At 45.3% G+C, this 24,829-nt stretch overlaps 2 protein-coding genes across 3 annotated transcripts in view; one reads left to right on the top strand and one right to left on the bottom strand.

The window, feature by feature from the left end:
* The window catches only part of LOC142882825 (gamma-glutamylaminecyclotransferase-like), a 301,358-nt gene that overhangs the window by 82,258 nt on the left and 194,271 nt on the right, over positions 1-24,829 (top strand). The window lies entirely within an intron of this gene.
* ncam2 (neural cell adhesion molecule 2) overlaps positions 1-24,829 on the bottom strand; it is a 181,692-nt gene that overhangs the window by 73,062 nt on the left and 83,801 nt on the right. For both annotated transcript variants that reach the window (XM_076017504.1, XM_076017505.1), the window contains exons 2-4: positions 21,593-21,667; positions 10,680-10,886; positions 339-482 (exon numbers count right to left, since the gene is read on the bottom strand). In XM_076017504.1, the coding sequence (XP_075873619.1) occupies positions 339-482; positions 10,680-10,886; positions 21,593-21,667 (426 nt within the window). The remainder of the gene's footprint in view (positions 1-338; positions 483-10,679; positions 10,887-21,592; positions 21,668-24,829) is intronic.

Raw genomic sequence — 24,829 nt, 5'->3', positions numbered from 1 at the left:
AGTTAAGACTAAGTAACTAAGGCCACTGTCAAAACTTAGAAATACAAAATTAAGATTAAAAAAAATTAAATTAAAATGAATAAAGATATTCCTCAACAAAGTTTTAATAAGTCCACCAACACTAAAAACACTAAACTCTGTGAGCCTAAACTGTCGTCCAAACTTCAACAATCTCTCTCAATAATCCCAATAGTCCACAAAGTTTGACCCTTTTCTTAAACACCGTCGCAGCATCGCATGGAAGATCATCCCTGGCCCTTTGAGACATCACAAAGGGCCAGGGACTCTTCAGAGAGCAACATGTGAATGTGAATTGGTAGCTGGGGGGGGGGACTCACTGTGGTGCTCCTCGGCGATCTCCTGGTCTTGGTAGTACCACACCACCACAGGCACCGGCGAGCTGATGACATCACACACCACCTCGGCTGTCTCGCCGTGCCGGAACTCCTGCGGCGAGCGGACGTCCCGGAAGGTCAGCCGCTCTGCGGTGGAGGGGACCGGGGGGGGGGGGTCAAAGGTCAGGGAGGAGGTGGGGAAAAATGTGTTCACTTTGGGCCCGTGCAGCAATCACAACCAACTGACTCTCACCACCTCCGACCCACATTGTGAAGAACGGACTTTGCAATTTTATGTTTTCCGTGCAAACCCGTCAGGACTGGACAAGAACTGAAAACAAAAAGCAAGACTAAAAGTTCCACATTAAAATATTTACGAGATAAGTCCAAGTAGTAGCAATGTAGTGGCAATGTAGCTCAAAACGTTCCGTCTATATACATATATATGTCCAGAAACTCTATGGATATGTATATATATATACAAAGAGTTTTGAACGCAAACTCTGTGGAAACAAACTTGAGTTTGCGTCAAAAATAAATTGACGTTCAAGACAACTCAGGAATACGGGACAAACCGCGTCCCGTATCGATTCAAAACGGGCTGCACCATTTCATCGTCAAATACGGGACAATTCTGCATTTTAAGGGACGGCTGGCAACTCTAGAGGAAGCGTCATGAAAAAGAATATTAAGACGGAATAAACTGGATAACTTTCTCCGTTATCAGCTTAGCTTTGTTGCTGTCTTGGGGGTTGGGGCTCGGGAGTTTCTGGCGCTTCTCCATAGTTTTCTGTAGTGTTTGTTTTTGTGGCTCACTTTTCTGCTCGGCGCTCGTCGTTCGTGTATAGTCTGCATATTGTGGCGACCGGGGGAAGCTGGATGCTCCCCTGTAGCCGCAAGGGATTATGGGGGGAACTTTGTTGTTGAGTTAGGTTGCGTGTTGTTGTTTAGCGCGAGTGTGTGAGTGTGTGAGTGTGTGAGAGTGTCTTTAGAACTGTGAGTCAGTGTTGAGTGTTGGGGCGTGTTCATGCTCAAGCTGCTCTATAAAAGGTGACGCCGCTGTGACGCACCGAAAGTAAAAATCCGCGCTACGGACGGTTCCTTCGACAGATCGCCACAATATTCTTTTCCTTGACGCTCCCACAAAATGCTGAATCAAGTTCAGGGTGATAAAGTTTCCAGTGCTGCTGCCACGTGTGACTTTTGTGGGTGTGCTTCCTCATCCAGTGTGAACCTAGCATAAGGCTTTTTGCCCCTTTTACTAACCCACAGTCGCCCCAGCTGGCCGATTTCTTGCCGGAAATACTTTACATTATGTGGTTAAAACTGCTTTGAAATGCAAAATAACAGAATTTTGCACTATGAACATTCTATGATTAATTGCGATTAAAAAAAAAAAAAAAAAAAAATTGTTTGACAGCCCTTGTATGTATATATATATATATATATATAGGATGTGTGTGTGTGTGTGTGTGTGTGTGTGTGTAACCAGAAGGACGCAAAACATTGCACCGTATTGCACCGTTCCCATTCCTTCTCCCTTTTCAAAAGGAGAGAGAAAGGAGGAGTTCATCTCAGGCTCCACGCTAAAGCGGCGCGCACGTCACGACACAACCCTCAACAGCGGGGGAGGGAAATGACAGGGGAGGGGGGGCGGGGGGGAGTGGAGCGACTAGTGTCTTTTTATTGCATCTCTTCAAACACATTAACACTCCTTTTAGCCGCCACGCAGCGTGTTTTACGGTCGCTGCTTAATGCCACTCCGCCGTTGCCGCCACCGCCGCCGCCACTTTACACAGTTATACATTTACACAAGCGCACGATCGCTTCAAACTAGAACTTTCACTGTATGGCCCTCCCCCATCGCTGTAATGGAAATGGAAATTACTTTGTTTTACTTTCTTTTTGTTTTGTTAATGGGCTTAGCACGCAAACAAGCTAATTAGCTTCACTCATTATACAACGCTAATTAGCAGTAAACACTAAACTTCCGGCCACACCGAGTGACTTGGCCCGGCAAAAAAATTAGACAGCGGATATGTAATATGTTCGGGAAGCTGAGCGCAACTTGTGTGTTATTCACTGCGTTTCAGTGACGTAGTTTGTTGGAAAACAAAGAAAGAGCAGCGGCGCAGATCGACGTTTGTTGCACAAACACACAGGTGCCAAAACTCTGGCCGGCGGGCTAAATTTGACCTTCTTTATGTGAACTGTACTGCTAGAGCCGCTATTATACAGCACATGTAACGCTAATGTTACAAATCCCAGAATTCTATGCTGAATCAAAACAGGATGTTCATGGAAGGATATAATGACTAAATGGGTTTATTGTTGTTATTTTATTTTTTTTAAATTATTATTAGCCGGAGGAGAAGGGTTAAACAAACGTTTTTTTATTTACATTATATTTATCTCGATGAGTATTTAAATTTGAAATTTGATTTTGCATGTGTGCAAAATGAAATCATTTATTTGCTTTGCTTTTTCCACTGTCAGGTTGAAGCGAAACCTTTTTAGACCCAAAAAGGTTCACTTTTATAACTGGATGAAGATTTTGTACAATAATTTGAATTTGAATTCTTTATTGTCATTACACAGGAGTACTATGAAACTTGCCTTCCAAATTTCATAGTACTTTCAAAGTGCCTTCCATCGGTGCATCATATAATAGAAAGCAATAGATACTAAAAACCGTACTAAAAAAGACGCACGCCACCCAACACTCAAACCACATTCAACAACAATCACATTGTACAGCTACTGCACTATTCCCCTTAATTGCGCAGACCATGCCCCTTGTGTCTGTCTGGTTCTTGACTGTTCAGTGCAGTTATAGCTCTGGCGTAAATACTGTTTTTAGTTGATTTGTCCTTGCTTTTATTGTCCAGAAACGTCTACCAGAGGGCAGCAGTTCAAAAAGTGAGTGGCCGGGGCGAAATTGATCCTGAAGGATCCTGTGTACTTTCCTCAGGCGGCGAGAATTGTACAAGACCTCCAGAAAAGGGAGAGGGCAGCCGATGACCTTCCCCGCACTGTTGACGACCCACTGGAGCGTTTCTTGTCTCCAGCCGTGCAGCTGGAGAACCATGCACCCATGCAGTAAGTCAAGATGCTCTCTATTGAGCAACGGTAGAATGACATCAACAGTTTCTGGTTGAGGTGATTGTTCCTCATTGTTCTGGGAAATACAGTCTCTGTTGTGCCTTCTGGATCACTGCTGTAATGTGAACGCCCCAGGTCAGATGTTCCTCTATGTGGACTCCCAGGAATTTAAAGTCTGGCACCCTTTCCACACAGCTTCCCTTAATGAACAGGGGCTGAGTGTCCACCTTCTTCCTTCTGCAGTCGATGATGATTTCTTTTGTTTTTGTTGCATTCAGGGCCAGGTTGTTGTCCTCGGACCATGCCACCAGCTCCTCCACCTCCTCCCGGTATGCAGACTCATCCCCCCAGAGATAAGTCCCACCACAGTGGTATCATCAGCAAACTTCAGGATGTTGTGATTGGAGTGAGTGGGGATGCAGTCATAGATGTAGAGTGTGAATAGTAGTAGACTCAGCACACAGTCCTGGAGGGAGCCGGTGCTGAGACTGAGAGCAAAGGTGTGGTCCAGCCTTAACCCTCTGAGAGCGGTCAGAAAGAAAGTCCTTGATCCTGAGGCAGGTGGAATAAGGTAGGCCCAGGCCCAGTGTGCGCCTTACCTCATGCACCTCCACCTGGAGGATGGGCTGCTGTGGGCAGAGAGTTGAAGACTGGCTTTAGGTGGCTCCACCTCGAATGAGGCATCCTCCACCTCAGCTGTGGTGGTGCTTTGTCTGTGGTTGGTGCTGTACTCCCTGCCACACCAGTCTGGAGTCATTACTCTGGAAGCAATCCTCTATCTTATTCTTGTAGGCTGCCTTGGCTTCTATGATGCCTCTTCTGAGATTGGCTCTGGCAGCACTGTGCAGTGACTCATTGCCATACCTAAAAGGGGATGTTGCACTTCCTCAGCAGGCCCTGCACTTTTTTTTTTTTGTCATCCAGGGCTTTGTGTTGGGATGGACCCGGATGTGCTTAGCCACAATGACTGTGTCTGTACGGTGCTTGATTGCTGTGGTGTACTGCTGCAGATCCTGGTGTTTAAAGACATCCCAGTTAGTGGACTCAAAACAGTCCTGCAACATCTCAGAGACACCATCTGGACAGGTTCTGACAGTTCTCAATGTGATGGGAGCCCTCTTCTTGAAGGGGATGTATGCTGGAATTAAAAACAGGGACAGGTGGTCTGACCGGCCCAGGTGTGGAAGTGGCTTAACCTGGTTGCCCAGCTTGATGTTAGTGTAGACCTTGTCCGGTGTTTTACCCCCTGTGGTGGCACATTTTACATGCTGGTGGAGCTTTGGCAGCACTCTTATTCGTCAGCACGGTTGAAGTCTCTCCAGCAATGATGTGCACTGTCTCAGGGAACGAGCTTTGCTGGCTGCTGATGACATCATGCAAGTGTCCAAGGGCAGAGCTAGTGTTAGCATCCGGTGGTATATACACAGCAGTAAGCATAACAGTAAGCTCCTGAGGAAGATATATGGGTCTGCACTTGACAGTCATACACTCTAGGTCTGGGGAGCAGTAGCTGTCTAGAGTTGTGGCGTGATGCACCAGCTGTTGTTAACATAGACGCATAAACCCCCTCCTCTGCTCTTACCGGAGTCTCTAGATCTGTCGTGCCAATGTGCTGTGCAGCCTGCTAGCTCAATAGCTGTGTCCGGGATGGATGAGTGAAACCAGGTCTCCGTGAAGATCAGTACGCAGCAGTCTTTCACAATGTTGTTAGTAGCAACCTGTAGCCTCAACTTGTCCATCTTGTTGGTGAGGGATCTTGCATTGCTGAGAAAACGCTGGGAAACGGCAGCCTATTTGGCCGCCTCCCTAGCCTTGCCAGTGCACCTGCCCGGCAAACCCTGCTTTTGTCGCCTCTCCCGACACCGCCTCTGTTGCCTGCTCGCCAGGATAATAATCCAAGGAGAGCCGAGGCTTCTGGCGATGTCCACAAGCAATGAATATCAATGTTGGCCCGCGACGGCGAGTTTGACACTCCTGCACCAACAGCAGCTTTTTTCTTTTTCTTCTTCTTTTCTATCTGGGGGCGGGACTAATAAATCGGTAACAAGGGATTGTTTGCAGAGCCTTGGCAGTGTCGGTTGGAGAGGGTTTCGGCCGTCCCCAGGCCGACATCACACACGACAGATGAATCAGCTGCGGCTCTGCTGCTTCCATTAGCAAGGTGTTGTTATTAGCATTTTGGTGGAGTGATTTATGCCATGCTGCTCTGGGAAATGAGCTACGATCCCCCCACCTCAACAACCCCCCACCACAACACCCTCCACCAGCCCCAGCTGCATGTGTCAGGCATTCTGGCGTCTTCATTAGCTGCATCTTCTCACCACTCTGATCATCATGGCTCCATCATGATGAACAGATCTCTCCAAGATTTATTTGAGTTGTTGTTCACCTTTTATTTTATTTTTTTTTGGTGGGGGTAAGTTATTTTTAGCGCCACAGGGAAGCTGGTGGCAACAAATATAGCATGTCAGCTCCCATTTTATGGCTGCAAAGATGCTCAAGTGATGCAATTTAAATGTAAGCGATATATACACACACACACACACACACACACACACACACACACACGCACACACAGATATATATATATATATATATATATATATATATATACATATACATATTCCGTTAATTTTCCAAATAAATGCAATTTTCAAAATAAAATACCGCAATTGAAAAATGTATTCATATTTGTGCATATATTTGTCAGGATCTGGTAGAGTGCGAAAGACATGAAACAAACAAACATACAAACACACACACGTGCACACACACACAAGCGATGAAGGGGCACACAGTGAAATGGCAAATCTCGCACACAAGTAATTAACAACACCTGCCACATCGGTATAATGTGAGAGGTTATTCTCACTCTCTGGGCTTGTTGTCTAGAGGAAGCAAGTTGCCCTGTTGTCAAAATATGTCAAAAGACTCAAGAGTCTGTTTGAGCAACTAGCTCAGTGCAAAATAAATATATAACATCAATATCTTGTTAAGTTACATATAGTGCAGGGTAAAAAAAACCTCAGGACACTATTATGATTAATTGTGATGAAATTTTTTTTATCGACCGACAACCCTAATATACGTATATATATATATATATATATATATATATATATATATATATATATATATATATATATATATATATATATATATATATATATATATACATATATATATATATATATTAATTACATACTTACATACATGTATATATTAATATCAGTGACATGGGATTTTAGAGAGAACTGTGAACACAGACAGCGTTTTTAGCCCTGTGTTTACAGCAGCCTACAGGGTTTTAACTTTGTCCCGTGCTACAATGCGACGGCTAGCAAGGCCGCAGGACGCGAGCAGGACACTACCAGGATGCTAGCAGTAGGCTAACAGTATGTTATCTGCAGGTAGCGGCTCCCGGGGAACGCCAGGAAAACCAGTCGTTCCGCTCTTGTTTTGCAGCCGCCGGAACACTTTCTCCCCGACTGGTCGTCCGGTCCGGCGCGCCCCAGCATAACGAACGCCTGGCTGCAGCGGCGCCAGCCAAGTTGGCCACCCCCCTCGCCTTCCACCCACAAATCAGCGAGCAACGACTGGTTGCTATGGAAACACCTCCCCTTCTTTTCTTTTTTTCCCCCTCCGAGGGAGCTGGTTGTGTGTGGAACGAGGCGATGGGAGGCTGAGCTGCAGCAGGTGCGACGGAGGCTCTGATGTCTCCACTAATGGTTCCGCTGGGGCCCCGAGGAGGATTGACAGGGGGGAACCACACGGCGGTGCCACGGTTTCCACACACACACAGAGTGCCTACCTAACTCCACTTTGTGAGCGAGTGGGAGGGCGCGTGCTGGAATCCAATGCCCGCGTGCCTTGACATTCCCGCCAATTAAACTGGGGAAGACCCCCCCCCCCCCCAGAACCCTCCTCTGACCTCTTCTCCACCCCTTCCCCAACCCCCCATCAAAGAGCCTCGGTATCTGGGTATTTGGGTTATCCGCGTTTTAGGATTGATTCTCGTTGGGTCTTACGTAATGGTACAATGTCTCCACGCTTTCCAAGGTTCAAAGTATCGGGGAGCCCTCGGCTGAAGCTGCGAGCAGCGAGCTGAGAAGCCGCGCCTCAGCTCGCTCGTCTAAATAACGAGGCAATTTCAATTTTCATTCATAGCGTTTCATTTCGGAACGGCTGTTTCAGAGGAAAATGTGGCCGAGGTCATGCACGGTGGAAAAAAATAGCTTGGAAAAATACAGACTCCAGCCGGGGCTTTGGGCCGACTGTAACTCAGGAAGTAGAGCGGGTTGTCCAATGGCTGAAAGGTTGGCGGTTCAAATACCGCTCAATCCGGGTGTGTCGTTGTGTTCTTAGGCAAGACACTTAATCCGCATTGCCTCTTACGAATGTGACTAGATGTCAGCTGTGGCTACACATGTAGCGCCACCACCAGTGTGAATGTGGTTTGAATCAATAATTGGGTTCAATGTAAAGTGCTTTGAGTGCCTAGAAAAGTGCTATATAAATCCAATCTATAATTATCATTGGAATTTTTTCACAGAAATAGCCAGGAGGTGGTGCCATGGCGCTAATGCAGTTGTTGTGAATGGGTTGTGCAATGGTATTGCCTGCAGCTATGTAGATTACGATTTTGAATGCAAACTCAGTATATATATCAGAAATACGGGACAAACCCCGTCCCGTATCGATTGTCAAATACCGGACAATTCTGTATTTTAAGGGACGGTTGGCAAGTCTAACCATGATGCGGGTAACGTTGTTGGTGCCGTACCAGGGGTCGGGGTCGGGAATGAATCGCTGCAAACACCGTCAGGTTCATCTTTTACAGGAAGAGAATTAGGGGGCGAACAAAATAGGAGTCAAGCTTGGGCAATTTGGCTTTTCCTCGCTCCCTTTATTCTTTTTCTTTGCGTTTTGTCGCTCCACTTTTGTGTTTATAACTGCTCCCACACATTTTTATGCTGTTCTTTGTTCTGTTGACAGCCGATTAATAATGACGTTAATATCGTCCGTCAGACGGATTACATTTTTACCTGAAATGCCGTAAATGGCGGAAAAGTTAGGAAGATTCCGAAGGCCTGAGCCTGATAGGGGCCCCATGAAAATAGGCTACAGGGCCCTCAATGGTAGGTCAGTGACCATAGATGTCTACAAAAGGTTAGATGTCTTATCCACGCCGCTGGCCAATGGAATCGAACGTCCGCACTGGCGGCCATCTTGCCACAGTCACCTCGCTCCGCCTCTCTCACTCATAACTATGTATTCTTATTGTGCATGTTCTTTGAAATAGCCCTAAATTGCTCTATTTTCAACCGATTTTCAAGCGGTTTGGTTTGTTATAAAGGTTATAAGCATAGTTATGATTCTGCATACTTATTAATAATTTATAACCATAGGCTTTCATGTGAAAATAGCGAAAACACGCACACACGCTGGCACACACCCATATTTAATAAAAACGTATATGCTAAACTAAACAAACCAGCACTAAGTCGTAACATTAATCAAACAGCTCCAACAATATCTTACAGATGAAATGTGATCCTACAAGCTTTTGTTTGTGGACAGCGACGATTGCTGCACCCATAAGCGGCACAGCAGTTCGGCATTTTTTCAGTCACCAATTTCCTGTAGAAATCATAATGCATGATGCAGTAACAAAGCAATCCAATTGTAAATCCTTTGTCTCTCCATATGTCAAGTTGCTTGCTTTATTCACACCTACCAATCCTAATCCCTCTTATCACAGCAACAAAAAACACGGACTGTAATCTCAGGTTGTCACCTGCAGAAGTGAAGACGCTTGTCGTCATGCCAGCCGCGCTCTATTTATACCTCTTCCTTTGTGGCTCAGTGTTTCTACCTTTGAGTCAGTTTCTATGAAGATTATTAGTATATGCAGGAACACAAGCCTCCCGAATGTGTTGCTGGGCAACTTCCTTTTACCATTCAGGTGCTGTGTATGATTTTTGGAAAGTCATCGCACTCAACGTCCAGCCAAAACAAACTGAGAACCTGCAGGTCCTCAGCGGCTATGGCTATCGTTATATATAAGGTGTAGTGATTGACTGTGGGTGTGAGGTGAGGTGTTTCTTTGCAGCAGGCTGCAAACAAAGGGCTAAATATGCTGTATGTCCAGATATCTTCTAAGCTTTATAACCAGCAATCGTGCCAGACTCCTCTGCCAAAACCTGGGATGAAATGTAAAAAGAACTGAAAATGCCGAGAATGTGACTTTTTTTTTATCCTTTTAATCATTGATTGTATTTCATCATTGATCCATTTTGACCTCCTTAATGTCACTCTGCAAAGAATTTGCTGTAAAATTCTCGCAGTCGTAATCTAAATCGCGTAATTTCTTGGAGGGGATCGAGTTCGAACGAGCATCGAGGACAGTCTTCCTGGCCAGACGACGGCGACCGATGTGACCGCTGAGTCCCCCTCCACCCGCCTCCACCCCTCGCCCCTCCCCCCGCCACGTCACATTAACCTGCGCCCTGAGAAAATAGTGATGGGTCAGCAAGGCGGCGCCGCCTCAGTGCCATATCTCTCATTAGGCCTGGCAGGAGCCTCACAACCTGTGACTGGGCTAGCTGTCGCTAAGGCTTTAATCACAAGACTTTCATCTCTCTCTCTGTCTCAGACATACACACACACAAAAGTGGGCAAGCAGGGGCCGATTTACCACAGCTGGACATTTACCAGGGGGCTCTGATTGGAACAAAACGTCTACGTTACGCCTGGTTCACACTGGACGTGGAAGCGCCGTGAATCGGCCATCACAGGTTAGTGGTGCCGCTAATTGTGACACTCCCGAGGACCCACTAGATTGTTGGCCTTTTTCGCCTAGCTCAGATATATGATTTTTATTTTATTTTTTTTACATTTTTGTACCTCAACATGTTGTAAACTTCCGAAACTTCCAAACCATTATACAAATAAACTTCTTGAAAATCAAACAATGTGATTTTCTGGATCGTTTTTTTTTTTACATTCTGTCTTTCACAGTTGAAGTGCACCTGTGAGGAACATTATAGACCTCTCTCCTCTTTTTAAGTGGGACAACTTGCACAATCTGTTGCTGTATGTCAAAATATATATATATATATATTTATATGTAAAAGAAAAATACCAACAATTGTATATGTGAAATTAAGCTATAATTCAGTTTGACCCTAGGACCCGTCCTGTCCCCCCCGTGATCCTTGGCCTGGGGAAGGGCAGACTTACGGTAGATCTCCAGCACAACCGACGCCTCCTCGGTGTGGCCGCTGGCGTCAGTGGCCTGGCAGCGGTAGATGCCGGCGTCCTCCACAATGGCGTTGTAGATGATGAGGCGGGAGCGCGATGACTCGGTGTGCAGCGACATCCGCCGCGAGGTGACGATGCGCTCACCCTGTGGGTTGAACCACTCCAGCCTCACTGGCTCGCCAATGGCTGAAAAAACAGAGAACATGTTTGGTTTTTCCCGATTCCCAATTTTGCACTCAATTGGACAACTGGACAAATTGACAAACTGATTTAAGGCAGGGCGTGCGACCCGGAAGTTTTCTACTATTTGCAAGAGATTGCAGCAGGTGGTCGTATCTTCTGGACTCAATGTCAGATTCTCACCTTGCATGAAAAGCATCGCAAATGTGTTTTTTTTTTGTGACGCCTGCTGCTATCTCTCGGTGGGGGGGATTTATTATCCGTTTTGGCTGTCGAAACAGAAAATGGAAAATACAAGTCGCTATTTCAGATCACAATATAGATATAATGTCCGCACAAAATGTTGATTTGTTTCCACGAAATATTGATTTGTTCTCACAAAATATTAATTTGTGGCCACTAAATAAATACAACAACTACAAACTGCAGTAGTCTAAGGGTGCTCTTGTCAATTTTTTGTCCATATGTCCCACAATTCTACAGTTATTTAACTGGGCTTGTTTTCAAAGGTTTATAAAAACAGTTAACATTTAGTTGACGTTAGCAGATTGCTCTTGATTATTTCACGGCCATGAATAAGTACTTTGTGAGTGTATTTTATTTTTTCCGTGGGCCACAAATTTGTATTTTGTAGGGACAGTTACAATCTCAGTTTTTTAGGCCTTAGTTTTAATATGAAAAACAAATGAATAAATGATACGCAGTATACGAAGACCTGGCGAGGACATAGCAGCTAACCGCACATCTTCAACCTCGTTGATGACGCCGATTTTCAGTGCAAATCTTCGTCTTGTGACGGCCGATAGAGATTTCTGGGGTAACCAAGCAATAGTCCGCTTGACCCCGAACTTTCCCCCGAAAGTTGCTACAGCCCAAGACTGCAGGATGACTGCAAGTTCAGTTCCTATCAGAAACCAGCGGGTCCAACATAAAGTAAGTAGCTCTCAATCGAACGGGATCGAAGGTCCAGGTGCCGCATACGTTTTCATTTCGGCAGCAAAAGTCAGATCAAATGTCTGAAAGGCGGACGGCTAATAGCGGCGCCTGGCCTGGAGGATGTGTCGCACATTTCTATCTTTTCAGTCGCTGTTCACTGGAGTCAAAATTGTCCTTCTTCTCTGACATTTTATTCCCCTCACAGTGTCCTGGCACCCGGCTCACCGCAAAACCAACCAACATCGTTCGCGGCCGGCATTGAAAACTCTGAAGTTCCCTGATTATGGTGTAATCCTGGATTTACATGGCTAACAAGTTGCTTACAAGTCGCTAACTGTTACGAAAGGACACGTGTGAGCTGCAATATATATATATATATATATACATATACATATATACATATATATATACATGTATATTGGTATATGTACAGCTCTGGAAAAAAATGAGACCACTGCAAATTTCTCTGTAATCAACGCAGCGTCTTCATGTTTGACAGCCATTCCATTCAAGTCTAGTGTCTGCACAATCATTCTACTTAATGAGGTATTGATTAGGTGATCACCTGAACCAAATCTTGTTTTGCAAGGAAAAGAATAAAAACCACCTGCTATGGTCATCACTACCCTCTTGCAATAGGACCAGCTGGATGGTAAAAACAGTGCTACCTCAAAAGTAATTGGAATAATCATTATGAAAGAGGTCTTGAGATGTTCACCTGAGTGCGTGTTTCTATTCACACACACATACACACACACACACACCTACGAAAGTGAGAAACGGAGCGGGCTGGCTGGCTACGGGGGGGGGGGGGACGATGATGAAAATGATAAAAAAAAAAAAAAAAAGAAAAAAAAGAAACTCAAGTGGGAGTGGAAAAAAGAGTGCAGCTGAGCAGAAGCGCTTGTCGACCGTCGCGGAGCTGTTCGCGCCTCGCTCGCGAATTTCGTCGGCGCTCCGCTGCGCGGCGCTTCCGCTTCCATTGAAATGAATGGCACATGCCGCGCGCATGTTCGCGTCTGGTGTGAACTACTACATTGATTAACATGGGCGCCGAACTGAAGTGCCCGGCGCTTCGCGGCGCTTCCGCGTCCAGTGTGAACTGGGCGTAAGACGACTGTTCATAAGAATAAGGTCAAGCAGCAGACATTGGGGACAACAAAGCTACAGCCTGGCAGAGGACAAAAACATCCCTCCACTGACTAGGATGACCGTCAACTCATTTGAATGTCACTCGGCAACCATAAGATGGCATAACATAAAGTGACTCACAAATGGCAAATGGCAGCGGGGGTGAAGTGCACGGCAAGAACAGTTTGAAACAGGTTCCTAGAGGCAGGGCTCAAGTCGTGTTAAGCTAGAAAAAAGCCCTTCATCAATGAGAAGCAAAGAAGAGCCAGGCTGAGGTTTGCAAAAGACCGTGAGGATCGGACCATAGAGGACTGGAGTAAGGTCATCTTCTCTGATGAGTCACACCTGGTCATCTAATGGTTAGACAGAGACCTGGAGAGGCCTACAAGCCACAGGGTCTCTTACCCACTTTGAAATTTACTGGAGGATCTGTGATGTTCTGGGGGTGCTTCAGCAGGGCTGGAATTGGGCAGATTTGTCTTTGTGAAGGACGCATAAATCAAGCCACGAACAAGGGCATCCTTGAAGAAAACTTGCTTCCTTCTGCTCTGATAATGTTCCCCAACTCTGAGGACTGTTTTTTCTAGCAGGACAATGCTCCATGCCACACAGCTAGGTCAATTAAGGTGTGGATGAAGGACCACCAGATCAAGACCCTGTCATGGGCTAGCCCAATCTCCAGACCTGAACCCCATTGATAACCTCTGGAATGTGATCGAGAGGAAGATGGATTGTCACAAGCCATCAAACAGAGCTGAGCTGCTTGAATTTTTGCAGCAGGAGTGGCATAAGGTCACCCAACAGCAATGTGGAAGACTGGTGGAGAGCGTGCCAAGACGCATGAAAGCTGTGATTAAAAATCAGGGTTATTCCACCAAATACTGATTTCCAAACTCTTCCTAAGTTAAAACATTAGTATTGTGGTGTTTCAAAAATAAATCTTAACTTGTTTTCTTTGCGTTGTGAGGTCTGAAAATACTGCATCTTTTTTTGTTACTTTGACCATTTGTCATTTTCTGCAAACAAATGCATTTTATTTGGAAATTGGGAGAAATGTTGTCAGTAGTTTAAAGAATGAAACAAAAATGTTTATTTTACTCAAACAAATGTCTATAAATAGATAAATCAGAAAAACTGATAATTTTGCAGTGGTCTCTTGGTCTATTTTTTCCAGAGCTCTCTCTCTATATATATCATATGCAACTTGAAGTCGTCCGCCGGGGGATGATGGAGCCATCTGCAAGCGTTTCACTCGCTGGCTGCAAATTCTCCGTAATGAAAGTGTCAGCGTGCGGCACCATTAGTGGGCCCATCAATCAGCTGCGGACAAGAAAGAGGGAGACGGGGCTGAGGCCCAATTTTCCCTGTAATACCAGCAAGCCGGCAAGCTTGTGAAAAGTCGGTTTAAAAAAAAAAATATCAATGGATGGGATAGAAGACAACATGACTAGCAACCAGTTGAATGAGACGTCCGACTTGTTCTTACAGTGATGACGGAGCCCCAGACATGGACAAAATAAATAAATTGTGGCCACAATATAGAATACGTTCCCATGAAATATTGATTTGTTCCAACCAGGGCTGGGCAACGATTAAAAATTTTAATCGCAATTAATCGCAATCCCCGATTAATCACGATTAATCACACTGTATACGCAAAATCCAATAATGAATTTAAAAGAAGTGTATAGTGCACTTTTATTTTAATGTTCCACCATATGAACAAAGTCTTTTCTTTTCTGGTTCCGCAGAAGCCAGCAACGGACTTTTACAAAATAAAAGCACGTATCGCGGCTAACTGGCGATCGATAAATAAATAAGGCGCGGTGGGCTAAACGAAGGAGTAATTGTTGACGCGTATGCAAAAATAAATCCAGTCTTGCTTCAAGGTTCCTCTTTATTTACTTTATTCTTTATCACAATGACCTCCGACGCTCAACCCACCACACCAAGCCATCCGAGGCTCACAGGCGAATGTCATTAAATAACGTTGTGGCCTCACCCCAAAGTGACACACACACCCCCTACCCAGGTGTTAAAGAAGTGCAATCACAAATATAAATTAGAAACTCAGGGCTAGGGATGGGCGATATGGACTAAAAGTTTTATCACAATAATTTCTGGCATTTATTGCGATAACGATAAAAGTGACTAAAAAAATATAAAACAATTCAACTCCATGTTTTGGGATTTTTTTTTTTTGAAACTGCATATATTTGAAACCGCACTGGAAAAAAAAACGTGTTTACACAAAGCCGTATTAAAAATAGATAAATAAATAAATAAATAAATAACCGCGGTGAATTTTATGACGATATAACGCAAACGCCGATATATCGCCCATCCCTACTCACGGCTCTTACAGCACGTGAGCGACACGCGTTAATGCGCGATAAAATAATTGAGTTAATGAGTTAACGAGATAATGACGCGTTAACTTACCCAGCCCTAATTCCAACAAAATGTTAATTTGTTTAAATTTGAAATAAACACAGCGTGTGCAGGAAATACCAAAGAAATGCAGTAGCCTTCAGAACGTCATTAAGGTGAGTATCTCTTGTTATGTTCTTGTTTTTCATATGTCCCACATTCCCACAGCCATTTAAGTGGGCTTGAGTTTAATCCTTTATTACAATGGTCCGCTGACGTTAGCTCACGATTAGCTGACGTTAGCAGACTGCCCCAGACTACTTTGGGGCCACAAATAAGTACTGTTTTGCGCAAGTTATATATATATTTCGTGGCCACATTAGTAGCGTATATTAGCGTTTTGTTCGCAGGTTATATTTATATATTATGGCCACAATTTATTAATTCATTTATTTTAACCCCCTCCCTCACGTCTGGGGCTCTGTAAGGGAGGGGGGAAAAGGGGCCCTTGAGCAAAGTTGCTGACCTCCATTTCCTTCGCAGCTGGTAGCACCGGACTGCGAGGGTCTGCCACTTCTGGAGGGCCCAGAGGGAACTGTGTGTGTATGTGTGTGTGTGTGTGTGTTGGGGGTACCAGAGTGCATGCTGGTAAGGAGTGCTTATAGCATCAAAAATAGCCCCTCCATGGGATCTGGGGAGCAATTTTAGATTTTTTTTATCCCCCCCACAAACGTTTAGTCGGGGTTGCATCACGAGTAGCACGCTAATGCTAGTCGCGGTGTTACGAGCTGCTACGAGCTTTCCCCCGACGAAGCAATCGAAAATGGAAGCAAGAATTGATGCCGAGGAGCTTCCCCTTTGAAAATCTGCATTAGCTCGCTGGGTTCTTGGCGAGACTGGAGGCTTTGGGGTCAATCCGATGGACCTGCGCGGCAATCGGTGGCGCAGGTCGTAGGAATTAAGGGGAGCACGAGTGCCGCCACTGCTCGTGCCGCCACTGCTCGTGCCGCTAGCGCTGTTTGATGGCTCAGTTTGATGATGCCCCGAGCCAACAGGTCCGTGTGTGTCACTGGAGCCCTTCCAGTTCCCCAGTAACAGGAACTGAAAAATTATCTTAAGATTTCTGCCCTATATTCATTTACTGGCCAAAAATGAGTATTTTAGCGGGATGAAATAGTAGTTTGTGCGCAAATGATATATATGTTGCCGCCAAACTAGCCGGATGCCGCAAGCTAGTAAGTTGTCGTCATGGGATGGCCGCTGTTTGAGGGCTCAGTTTGATGGTGCCCCGAGCTGACAGCTCCGTGTGTGTGTCACTGGATTCCTTCCAGTTCCCCGGTAACAGGAACCAAAAAATGATCAGAAGATTTCTGCCCTCCCATCGCCCCACGGCTAATTATTAGCGTTGCATGATGTAGCCCCTGGGCAGGCGCTGAATTAGCCCCAGTGGAAACACGCTGATCTCGGGTGTGAGGGCGTGTGAAAAAATGGTGGAGTTAAACGACGTGTTCTAAACGTCCTCTGTCTCCCTTCCAGCTCCGTCTCACCCGATGGTGACAGTCTGATGGGTAAAAGAGAAAAAAATAAAAATCCGCTCTACCCGGAGCTCTGTGACCTTGTCTGGGAAACAATACCCTCGATAACACGATATTCTCTTTCAAACTCATTTTTCTTTTTTTTTCTCTCTCTCTTTTTTTTTTCCGAAAGACTTTCTCTGTCTTCCCGCCAGCTAAATCGCATGGGAGGTTCTTGACGGGGGCGGCGGAAAAACTTTGACGAGTTAAACAAGGGCGTCCATTGCTGTTTTTTTTATTTTTTATTTTTTTGCGATGCGGTGGATTGTGAGACGGCCACCGCTGCAACTGAGGTCCCAGTTCTGTTTCCTATGGAGCCCCATAGATAACATAAATACACTGTAGGCACAATATATATGTATATATATATATATATATATATATATATATATATATATATATATATATATATATACATATATATATATATATATATATGTATATATATATATATATATATATATGTATATACACATATATATGTATATATACATATATATATATATACATATATATATATATATATATATATAAATATATATATATATACATATATATATATATGTATATATATATATATATATATATATATATATATATATATATGTATACATATATATATATGTATATACATATATATATATATATATACATATATATACATATATATACATATATATGTGCAAAAAATGTTAATTAATCATGTAAATTTTTCCCAGGAAATACTCATTTGTGGCCACAAAATAATTGTTACGTGCATACAAGTACGTATTTGTTAATTGTGTAGTTTCCCAATTTGGGATCAATAAAGTACATCTATCTATCTATCTATCTATCCATCCATCCATCCATCCATCCATCTGTGGCCACGTCTGGGGCAGTCTGTTAACATCAGCTACCTGTTGCAATGAAGTATTAAAACACAAGCCTAACTTAACAACTGTCTTAATGTGGGACAAATCAACAAGATATTGACAAGAGCATAATTAGAAAAGATACACATCCCGTAGGGCACTGCAGGTTCTAGGTACTTTGTGCGCAAGTTATATTTATTTCGTGGCCACAAATTAGTATTTCATTGCCACAAATTTCTGTTTCACACATACATGATATTTATTATGTGACCAAAAATTGCTATTTCGTGGGGACGAATTAGGAGTTTGTGCGCACGCTATATGTATATTGCCACCAAGCTAGCCGGACGCCGCAAGCTCGTAAGTTGTCGTCAAGGGACGGAAAACACTTAAGGGGGGGGGAGAAAAGAAAATTACAGTACACAATACTTAACCGAGGCTAACGTTAGCACAACACGGCACTGTTTACATACGGCACCGGAGCTTTGCACTCCTCGCAGGGCCGTTCCTGACCCCTTTTTTTTGAACGCTGGCAGTGAGAAATAAACAAGGGATGAATTCAGATGAGATGCGAGGTTAAGGAAACACTGGCGCTGTTATTTCTTCTCCTCCCTCCCTCTGCTCCTCCGCAGACCACTTAGAACGGAAGAATGCGAGGTCTCTGCGGCGGTCAGTGTCCTTTAAAGCTTAGTACATCTGTCTCACCACCACCACTTCCCCTTTCTCTTCCGCAGCTTTTGATGGTGCACTAACACAAGGTCTCAACCATTTGTACACGTTTAGCACATTTTAGTTTGACCAGGGTCAAATTCTTTGCTGTTACAGACAAATGCAAATATTCTGTCTTTTTCTGTCTCTTATTGAACCAAAGCCGGGCTTCAAAATCTAAAGCAAAATAAAAACGGAATAAGAAACAAGTGTGCCCGTTCGGCCCCACGCTTAACGTCCGCACAGGAAGTCTCAAAAGCAAAAAGGGAAATTCCGCCTTTGTTTGCACATTTTCAAGGCGCCTCTTAAACCTTTCAGCCAAATCTGGTTTTGGCTGCACAGCGACGTGAAAAAACAGAACAAACAATCAAACAAAAAGAAACAAAGACAAAACGTCAGCTATCTGTTGTAATGAAGTATTAAAACACGAGCCTAACTTAACAACTGACTGACCATTGGGACAAATTGACAAGATATTGACAAGAACACAATTAGAAAATATACAAATCCTGTATGTCCTCCAGTTTGCTGGTATTTCCTGTGCACGTTCTATTTATTTCATGGCCACGAATCAGAATTTTGTGCGTATGTTATATTTATTCTGTGGAAACAAACGAGTATTTTGTGCGTACTGTATGCGTTTTTTTTTTGTTTTTTTTTGTTCGTCCCCACACTCATCGTCCACGCGGGAAGTCTCAAAGCCACAAAGGGAAATTCCACCTCTGATTGCACATTTTCAACGGCGCCTCCTGAACTTTTCAGCCAAATCCGGTTTTGGCTGGACAGCGACGTGAAAAAACAAAACAAACAAACAAGAAGAAACAAAGACAATAAAAAGACATAATGCAGCACTTCATCTCGGAAAAGGGATTTTTTTTTTTTTTCAAGCTTCGCCCGCTTCCCATCCACCTTTCAGTCCCTGCCAGCTCTGGCCACACTCCGGAGGAGAGGTGGGGTGGGGTGGGGTGGGCGGTGGGTGGGTTCCACAGTGTCCTTGGCGCCGGGTCGAGCATCTACACGCCCCTTTTGGAGCGAAGGGAGGACAAGGGCACCCAGTCCCACCGCCTGCTACCCAGGTTGGACGTTGCATTTGTTGGCGCCGACAACAGAGACTTTTTCTTCACACACAGAGGGCGATTCCACCTGAAAAGTACGGTGCACGCGTGTGTGTGTGTGTGTGTGTGTGTGTGAGTGTGTGTGTTTGTGCTCATTGAAGTGTGTTTTGAATAATGATCATTTTAAAACTTATTTTGTTGCCTTATCACAGTGGTCTCCACACTTTTTTGGCAATGGGCCACATGACTGGAACAGCATCATGTCGGCGGGCCACGGTTTGTTGACAAGGGGTGGGGTGGGGTGGGGCTGGGGGAGGGGGGGTGTGGGGGTGCTGGTTGGAAATAGCGCTAACGTCTTTGTTGAGCGGGGGAACGGGAGCGGGAGCGCCCTATCGTTGTTGCGCTACGCTAACGTGTCGGCAAAGTTACGTGGCGGGGGGGCTTTATGACTGCCTTCACGCGGGCCGGACAGACCCCTGCCTTATCATGTTGTTGTCTCCCACACGTGCACTTTATATGGCTTCCCTGCAGTGAAATGACTGTATGTAGTGCAGATATTATATATTTAAGAGGTGTGTTTGTGGGGGGTGGAAGGGTTACTGTGAGTTTAACAGTCTTATTGTGAAGGGGAAGAAGCTGTTGTGGAACCGTGTTGTTCTGCTCCGGAGACTGCGGAACCTCGTCACAGTCCCAGCTGTACTCAGAGCCACCATCGCCACATCTGAAAGTGGCGTTTGGTGCCTTCGGAGCTGCTCGTACCTCATGGTTCATCCAGGGCTTTTCCTTAGCTCGAGTGCAGATGTTCTTCATCCTACTGACGTCCTCCACGCACTTCAGGATGAAGCCAGACGCAGATTCCGCATACTGCTCCACCCCTGTGCAAAGCAATCCTGTAGCGCCTCCCCCATAGCCCCCTCAGTCCAGACTCCGACCTGCTCCACTGTGGGCTTCTTCCTGATCGGCAGGGGCTTGAATGCAGGGATAAGCATCACGTAGGGGTGGTCAGAGGAGCCCAGGTGATGGCGGGGTGCTGCTCTATAAGCCTGTTTGATGTTACAGTGGGCCAGGACCAGCGTGTTCTTGCCTCTGGTTGTAAAATCCACATACTGGTGGACATGTGTGGTTGAAATCCCCTGCCACGATGAAGACTCCCTCTGTGAGTGGATTGCAGCTCAGCAATGGTGCAATACAGGACCCTGAGTGCTTCCTTGGTACCAGCACTGGGGGGGGGGATATAACCTGCCATGATGATGATGATGATGATGATGGTGGTGGTGGTAGTGAATTTGCAGGGTAAGTAAAAGGGCCTGCGCTGCACCGTCAGTAGCTCAACAGTGCCTTGAAATCCTCACTGCATTGTTGCACCAGCTGTCGTTTGTGTAGATTGCAGATTCCTGCGCCCCGCGATTCGCCGGTGAGACAGCTGCTTCTGTCCGGCTGGAACGTCGTTAGCCCCGGCATGCTAACAGCGTCATCCAGCACTGACGGATTTAGCCATGTCTCCATGAGGATTACGGCACAGCGGTCCCTCATTTCCCAGTTTGAAGCTAAGTTCACCTTCAGGTAATCCAGTTTGTTTTCCAGGGAGCGGACGTTGGAAAGGCGTTGGATGGAAGAGGCGTCCTACCCGCGTTGGCTTAAGCCTGAGCTAATAGGCCCGCTCGACATCCCCGCTTCAGTTTCCTCTCGCACCGCCTGCGTCTGCTCTGCCGGTGGGCTGCACTGTTGCAAGTGGCAGGGTGAAGCCTGCATAGCAGTCCGAGGCTACGTAATCAGCCCAGAGTGGAGTCGTCTACGAGTCCCTGATAACCAGATTAGTTGTCGTGTAGTAGTTTCAGTCTATTGTATTCCATCTTGAATATATTGCGCTACGGAATCCTGGTGAAGTGGAGCGAGTTGGTTGAGTTTTATCCGATTAAAGAAGTCTGACGCGAGCCGGTGCAGCCGCTGCTGTTCGTAGCGCCGCCATCCCGCTGTATGCCATAGCATATCTATCTATCTATCTATCTATGTGTGTACGTGTGTGTGTGTGTGTGTGTGTGTGTGTGTGTGTGTGTGTGTGTGTGTGTGTGCTTCCTTCGTACCTGTGCAAATGAAAAACTTGGACTCTCCGACGCTCAGCTCCACTTTGTTCAAGGATATGGACACCTGTAGAGCAGCTGTGAGAGAGACAGAGAGAGAGGGGTGAGGGAGGGGGAGGGGGGAGAGAGAGGGAAAAAATATGATTTCAGTCTCTGCAGTGACATTAAGAAACATTAAAATGAGGCTCCTCCTCTACATCTTGACCTCCGCGGTGTTCAAACTCTGACTCCGAGCGGTCAGAGATCCCCCTTTTTATGTGTGTTTTCTTTCCTAGTTATTCTCTCTCTTCACCTCCACTGGGGGAGGGGGGGGGTGAATAATTCAGCAGCACCTCTCAATGCTTGACCTCCGAGTTTAGAGCGAGCGCCTCAGTGGGGTGATAAAAATTTTGTTAGACATTGATGATAGCGGGTGGGCGGAGGGGAGAGGGAGAGGGCAAGGGAACGGGTTCTTTTTCTCGGATTTTATTTTTTCAAGGTTCCTGCCTTTTAATTTGCACATCATGGACAAAGAGGGCAAGATAATTAAAAAAAACACACGACAAATAATCTCTCTATGAAGCTCCACCTCCTTGCTTTCCTGATTGGTTGGGTTTCAGGAACCCCGGAACACAAAGCCAATCAGGGAGGCGGTTCTGAACCTGCAAGCTGTTTTTTTTTTTTTTTTAAGCGGGAGACTGTGATCGTTATATAAGTTACATCTTCACCTGTTGGGTGGTTTCCTCTGTGGGAAGCGACGCTCTCACATCCGCCGTTAGCAAACAGCAACGCTAACATGCTAACACTGCAGCTGCCGTTTCCTGCGGGCTTCCTATTGACCCGGAGCTTTTTCCTTACCCTCTGAGGTCACACGGCTCAAAGACACATTTGCTTCCCCGGGATATCAGAATTTAACAAGCCCAACACTGGAGGGGGCGGCCATTGGTTGGATTGTTTTGCGATCTTTAAATTTTACAGACACGTGGGCGTCCAACTCTGTTTCGGCCCGCAGTGTAATTACATCTGGCTGGCGAGGCCAATGCGAAATCACGACTACAGCTGCTGGCCCGTTGTTATTATCATACAGTACATGTAGCTCTCACACTACAAATCCTAGAATGTTCTGTTCAATCAGGACTGGACGTTCATTGAAAGATATTCTTATGACTTATGTGGTTTATCGGTGTTATTTTATTTATACATTTATTATCAGCCTGTGGGAAAAATTTTTACTGTCAAAATAGTCAAAGGGCTGCAACGCACATTGCATCGGCTCAGGAGTGATTTTTTTTCCCGACGCGTCTGTCCACGAAGGAATTTAATTTTCTCACAACAAAAATGCAAATTGCGACATTGGGCTCGATCGATGGCGTCTTCTTCACCCCAGCACCCCCCCCCCAGCCACCCACCCCAACCTTCACCTCGGCTCCCTTTCACTCAGAGTGCGTTAAAGGTTTTTCACTTATTAATTAATCCTGGACCATTCGGGGGCCGCACATGATGTGATTGATTGCGTGAATAAGTTTCAGGTATAATAATCTTTTTTTTTTTAAAAAAAAAGGGAAGAAAGAAAAGTTATCAGCTGCGTTTCCGTGACCCCCTAGAATTGTGCGAAACCTAAATATCGCAATAAAAAACTGGTAACGGAAACAGCAAAACTTCTAAAAAACCTCTCAAATATCGCTAAAAGTGTTTAACACTCACATGAGGTGGTTTTTCAGAAGTATTGAGACAGGGGTACACTGCAAAAGTCATCATGGAAACACTTTTAGCGCATTCACACGTCACCCGACAGGACGTACGGGGTCATGTGACCAATTCACTTCAAGTGAAAATGGCGCCTTATGTTTGGACGGAGGAGGAGACAGAATATTGTTTTTACAAGTAAATCCTCCATCCTCCTCAAAGTTACGACTCGGGGGACTCGGGAGATTTGACGAGAATTTAGGCCTTTTTGCGCTTCACACCATTCAATGGAAACAACTGAGAATCGCAATTCTACTCTACGAAATTTTTCAAATATCGCTTTAAATTTGCGAAAAACTGCAATGGAAACACCGCTGCTGTAGCGCAGGAAACAAAAGCGCAGGACAAGTTTCGTGGGTTCAAAGCCGTCACTCCCGGCGGGGGGACGGGGTGTTGGGTGAGACATGCTAATTACGCGTGCTTCCAGAAATTGCTGCTCATCCTCGGCGGCGCTCGCCTCCTAATTACGAGCCTCACAGAGACTATCTGCTCCAATTAGACACCAAGCCGTCGATGAAGACAAGCAAAAACCCGGGCAACAGACAGACAGACAGACGAAGGCATTGATTGCCATTTGTAACGCGGAGGGGTCGATGGCATATGTGGTTGCGAGCAACACGCTGCTCGAGAAATTACTGCGCCACTCAACACTGTTAGGCTTTTAACTTTTGCTGCTCCAGTGTGTGTGTGTGTGTGTGTGTGTGTGTGTGTGTGTTGGCTTTTTTTAGGGTTTGGTTCTAATTTTCTCCCTAATGACCTCATTAATCCTTACACTTGAAAACAAATTTCTTTTTCAGTTAAAAACAAACAACACAAGCTTCATTTGATATAAAAAGCACAGCGCCGGCCTAAAATTGGAAAGCTTGCTGAACACATGCTACAGGACTTCATTTAAGGGTTCTTTTTTTTTTTTTTAACTGACTTCTGGCTGACATTCAGCAGCCGCTTGTTAGCTGCTAATCATTTCATAGTGCAAGCTGATAGCTGTAGCATCGTGGTGCTAGCTAGCAGTGTTCATTTCGTTGACGAAGACTATGACGAAATATAACTGACACTTTAGTCAACGAATAAAAACGAGACGAAAATGTTGGGAGGGACGAATGGAAAAGAGATCCAATCAGGACGACTCTCATTGTGAGGGTAAGTTGATTTATGTGGAAGCAGCAGAGCCACTTAAAAACCGCGGGACACGCCGGTGCAACAGCGAAACAAACGCAGCAGCACAGCTACACAGGAGGAGGACAAAGACAAGTTTGCTCAACTTCGTACAGTTTGCAGGACGTTTTCACAACAGTTAGGCTATTTACGTTGCGTTTGGTTGCAGTCTTAGTTACACAGCTTTGCTTGATGTCAGTTGAGGCGAAGCTCGTTAGCAACGAGCTAACGTTTTGCAGTGCGCCCGGTCCGAGTGCAACGGCATGTCTCATGCACAACAGAAATGTCAGAGCTAGGCCGAGGACGGAAAGGAAGAGTTGACATCTGGTCACACTTCACATATGACAACAAGGACAACAA

This window comes from Nelusetta ayraudi, unplaced genomic scaffold (assembly GCF_046127955.1).
Source record: "Nelusetta ayraudi isolate G7.1 ecotype Tasmania unplaced genomic scaffold, CSIRO-AGI_Nayr_v1 ptg000006l, whole genome shotgun sequence".
Classification (NCBI taxonomy): Eukaryota; Metazoa; Chordata; class Actinopteri; order Tetraodontiformes; family Monacanthidae; genus Nelusetta; species Nelusetta ayraudi.
This window is presented reverse-complemented; position numbering and strand designations above follow the sequence as displayed.